The sequence below is a fragment of the Nicotiana tomentosiformis genome, chromosome 8, assembly GCF_000390325.3.
Source record: "Nicotiana tomentosiformis chromosome 8, ASM39032v3, whole genome shotgun sequence".
In the NCBI taxonomy this organism is placed as follows: domain Eukaryota; kingdom Viridiplantae; phylum Streptophyta; class Magnoliopsida; order Solanales; family Solanaceae; genus Nicotiana; species Nicotiana tomentosiformis.
In genome coordinates, this window is record NC_090819.1 from 48,571,353 (window position 1) to 48,575,943 (window position 4,591).

A 4,591-nucleotide genomic window follows, 5' to 3' on the forward strand; every position below is an offset into this window, starting at 1 on the left:
CACCGCAAATGTGAGCCCACCCCTATCCGCATTTGGGATGCCAACTTCGTAAATGTAAAGTGCCTGACCCAGACCGGTCTTCGCAAATGCGAGACATCACTTGCAAAAGTGATGCTCACATTTGCAGGAAGATCCTCGCAAATGTGAGATCTGTAGGTTCAACACACCAGTTGTTTCTCAACTATCCGAAACACATCCGAAACTCGTCTGAGCCCCTCTTGCTCTAACCCAAATATTCTCACAAAAGTAATAATATCATACCAACTTGCCCGTTGCCTCGAATCATCAAAATAACATCTAGAATCACAAATCGATCATCAAAACTTAAGATTTTCAATATTAAAACCGAATTTCCAAATTTTCACATAATGCGCTGAAATGCGCTCAGTTCACTCAGGACCCCAACCAAACATATGTACAAGTTCAAGATCATCATACGAACCTACCAAAATCGTCAAAAAATCGATCAGAGGTCCTTTATCAAAAACGTTGACCGTGACTCTAGTCATTTTTAAAGTCAAAAATCTCAGTTTCTTTAAAAATTCACATTTATATTTTTCGAATTTCGACACGGACCACATATGCAATCATCAAAATAGAGCCGTGAAAAGTCTCGAAACACAAAAAGAAAAGCTAGTAATCAAAACGACCGGTCGGATCGTTACACGTACAAATTCCCATTTCTTTTGAACGCAATGCAATGGAGTAGTGTGTGAGCTTTTAGCTCGACTAGAAATAAATCTCAAGCTAAACATACAAATAGAAATTTCACTAAGTATTACGAGAAGAGGAGAAAACAAGATGAAAGAAACTTGTACTCTTTGTTGTAGGTGCTAAAATGACAAAAACACCCTAAGTGTTTTGTATGGCCTAAATGATCACCATATCCATCTTGTACTCTTTTTCAGAGTTCAGACGATACAATTAAGCAGCTGCTACATGCATGGCTTCACTGCCCATTAACCCCACCACAAACCCACACACCCTTACCCTTAAACGGAAAACATCTCTCAACCTCCCACACACTCATTTCATAACTTACCAAGAAGATGGCAGAAACGATAAACGTCTCCATAAATCTTACTTCAAACGCATTGGGTCTCTATGCAAAGAAGGTCAACTTCAAGAAGCTGCGGACCTTCTCAACGAAATGGAGTACCGAAGTCTGTACGTTGGACCTGAGTTCTATGGTGAACTCCTCCAAGGCTGTGTCTACGAGCGAGACCTTCAATTGGGTCAGCAAATTCATTCAAAGATTCTGAAGAATGGTGATTTCTTTGCCAAGAATGAGTACATTGAGACAAAGCTTGTGATTTTCTACGCAAAGTGTGATGCTTTTGACGTTTCCAACCATCTGTTTTGCAGAATGAGAAAACAGAATGTGTTTTCTTGGGCGGCAATTATTGGACTAGGTTGCAGGATGAATTTGTCAGAAGAAGCTTTGTGGAGATTCGTTGAAATGCTAGAAAATGGCGTTTTAGGCGACAATTTTGTTCTCCCAAATGTTCTGAAAGCTTGTGGTGCCCTAAATTTTGTTGATTTTGGGAAATGTGTTCATGGGCATGTCTTGAAATTAGGTTTTGAAGGTTGTGTATTTGTAGCGAGTAGTCTCATTGATATGTATGGAAAATGTGGGGTTTTGACCGATGCAAGAAAGGTTTTTGATTGTATGGTTGAAAGAAATGTAGTTGCCTGGAACTCAATAATTGTGAGTTATATGCAAAACGGATACAATGAGGAAGCTATTGGAGTCTTCTATGATATGAGGACTGAAGGGATTGAACCAACTCGTGTAACTCTGTCAAGCCTTCTTTCAGCTTCCGCCAATTTATGTGCTTTGGAAGAAGGTAAGCAAGCACATGCTATATCTATTCTGAGTGGATTAGATTTAGATAACATTTTGGGGAGTTCTCTTATAAACTTTTATGCTAAAGTTGGTTTGGTTGATGATGCTGAGCTAATATTTGATAGGCTGATTGAGAAAGATGTGGTAACATGGAACTTGTTAATATCTTGTTATGTACAATCTGGTCAGACTGACAAGGCTCTCAGCTTGTCTTGTTTGATGAGATTGAAAGGCTTTAGGTTTGACTCTGTGACACTGTCATCAATATTATCTGCCTCAGCAGATTTAAGGAATTTAAAGCTTGGCAAAGAGGGGCACTGTTTTTGTATCAGACACAATTTTGACAAGGATGTAATTGTGGCTAGTGGTATTATAAATATGTATGCCAAATGTGAGAAAATTCCTGATGCAAGACGGGTTTTTGACTACACCAAAGAGAAAGATCTAATTTTGTGGAATGCGTTATTGGCTTCTTATGCAGAAATGGGTTTGAGTGGTGAGTCGTTAAGATTGTTTTACCAGATGCAGCTGTATGGTCTACCGCAAAATACCATATCTTGGAATTCCGTAATTCTTGGTTTCTTAAGAAATGGACAGATAAATGAGGCCATAGACATGTTTACACAAATGAAAGCTGTTGGTTTAGACCCTAATATAGTTACTTACACTACTCTTATCAGTGGTCTATCTCGAAATGGTTACAGTAGTGAGGCCCTTACATATTTTAAAAAGCTGCTTGAAGCAGGTTATCGACCAAATAGTGCAAGTATTGTTGCTTCCCTCTCAGCTTCTATAAATATAGCATCACTGCACGATGGAAGAGCCATTCATGGATACATTTTAAGGCAAAAGATTCCATTATCTCTTCCAGTGGCAACTTCATTAGTTGATATGTATGCTAAATGCGGAAATCTAAATTGTGCGAAATGCGTTTTTAATCTGATCCCAGAAAAGGAATTACCCTTGTATAATGCTATGATATCTGGTTATGCTTTGCATGGCTGTGCTGTAGAAGCTCTTGCGTTGTTCAAACGTCTATGCAAGGGAGGCGTGAAACCAGACAGCATAACCTTCACTAGTGTCCTATCCTCTTGTTGTCATGCTGGACTGGTAAAAGAAGGTTTAGCTGTTCTTTATGACATGGTCTCTTTGTATAATATGAAGCCAAGTTTGGAACATTATGGTTGTATGATCAGTCTTCTCTCTAGGGGCGGTGATCTCTATGAAGCTATGCAGATCATTCAGAAGATGCCTTTCAAACCTGATGCAAATGTTTTTGAATCACTACTTGTGGCTTGTAGAGAACTCGGAGAGACAGAAGTAGAGGAACATATAGCTAATTTTTTAATTAAGATGGAACCAGATAATTCAGGACACTATGTCTCACTTTCAAATGCATATGCAACAACTGGAAGATGGGATGAAGTCTCAAAACTAAGGGATTTGATGAAAAAAAAGGGTCTTAGGAAAAGACCTGGATACAGTTGGATTCAAGTTGGAACAGAGTTTCATATGTTTGTTTCAGGAGACAGGTGGCATTCACACATACAGGAAATAAGTACAATATTGGCTTTGCTGGATTGGGAAATGCAGCTTACTAGACTCTCTTTCGACAGCTGAGGGTATCAATTTGCAAACTAAGCTCATGTTAATCAGACACTTTCAAGGTGACAATCTTTAGAGGTTAAATATGGCTTGAGGACGAGAAGAGCCCCAACATACGAGAATGTCAAAGCATGTAATCACCTGTGAGGTAACATATTTGCGTTCGTCTTCAGGAGACAACATTAAAGCTTTTATGCTGGACCAGAATATACCAATTTTCCTGATGGATAAGAGAATTAGATGAGACAACATTATTCTTTGTGAGTGAAATGATTTCTTCGGTGTGCTAGCCGCAACTTGGATATGGTCAAGTGAAGTCCTATCCTCGTGGAACAAGCAGTGGACATTTCCTACAAGCAACTGTACTTCAATCATTTGATTCACGACAAGGATTGATTTATGGATTGGACAGCCTGCCTCTCCATTTGTGAAGCAGTGGAAATCGATTGAGGACAGAGATGATCCAACATGAGTTTTCTAAAGGAATTCCTTCCATTGTTCTAGGTTGTGGTACTACAGACAAAATGGAAATCTTTAAAACTATTGAGTCTGCTGTATAAGTATACAGTTTGGCATCTTTTTCTAGTGACAAGCATTTACCCTGAAAAATGAGTTCAATGTGTTGGACCACAAATGCTTTCTGTGTATCCTTTTTCATTCTTCTACTGATTCACAGCCTTCCATGAAAGTTGGGCACTGCCATCTATCTATTGTTTGCAAGAAAATGGAGAAACAAATCTAGATAAACTTTTCTAGGATGACAGCACAAGTGAGGCTCTAACATATATGGTTCAAGTTGATGAATGCTCTTTTATGCATTGATCCACAAGGTAATTGATACTACCATATGTTATGTTGCAAATATTTCTTTTAGAGGGGAACTAAATGCGACAATGGCATTTCAATCTTGATGCTTGTCGGTCTGGAATAATGTTGTTTATCCATCTAGGAAGTAAAGAGGGTTTTTACAAACATGGTCATGGATGTTGTAATCAGTGGCGGACGCACATGGTGGAAAGCGGGTTCTACTAAACCCGCTTCGTCAAAAAATAATATTGTGTATATGCAGTGGCGGACGCACGTGGTGGCAAGCGGGTTCAACTGAACCCGCTTAATCAAAAAATAATACTGTGTATATGT

The 4,591-nt window shown here is 38.9% G+C and overlaps 1 protein-coding gene across 1 annotated transcript; it reads left to right on the forward strand.

Annotated features, from left to right (window-relative positions):
* The first annotated feature begins 817 nt into the window (after nucleotides 1-817).
* Nucleotides 818-3,976, forward strand: LOC104109189 (pentatricopeptide repeat-containing protein At5g55740, chloroplastic). The gene has a single exon (XM_009618417.4). The coding sequence runs from the start codon at nucleotides 944-946 to the stop codon at nucleotides 3,464-3,466; it is 2,523 nt and encodes an 840-aa protein (XP_009616712.1). The 5' UTR covers nucleotides 818-943; the 3' UTR covers nucleotides 3,467-3,976.
* The last annotated feature ends 615 nt before the right edge of the window (nucleotides 3,977-4,591 follow it).

Bases quoted from the DNA above. Each gene is read 5' to 3' on its own strand.
- LOC104109189 (XM_009618417.4), top strand. From the start codon at position 944: ATGGCTTCACTGCCCATTAACCCCACCACAAACCCACACACCCTTACC.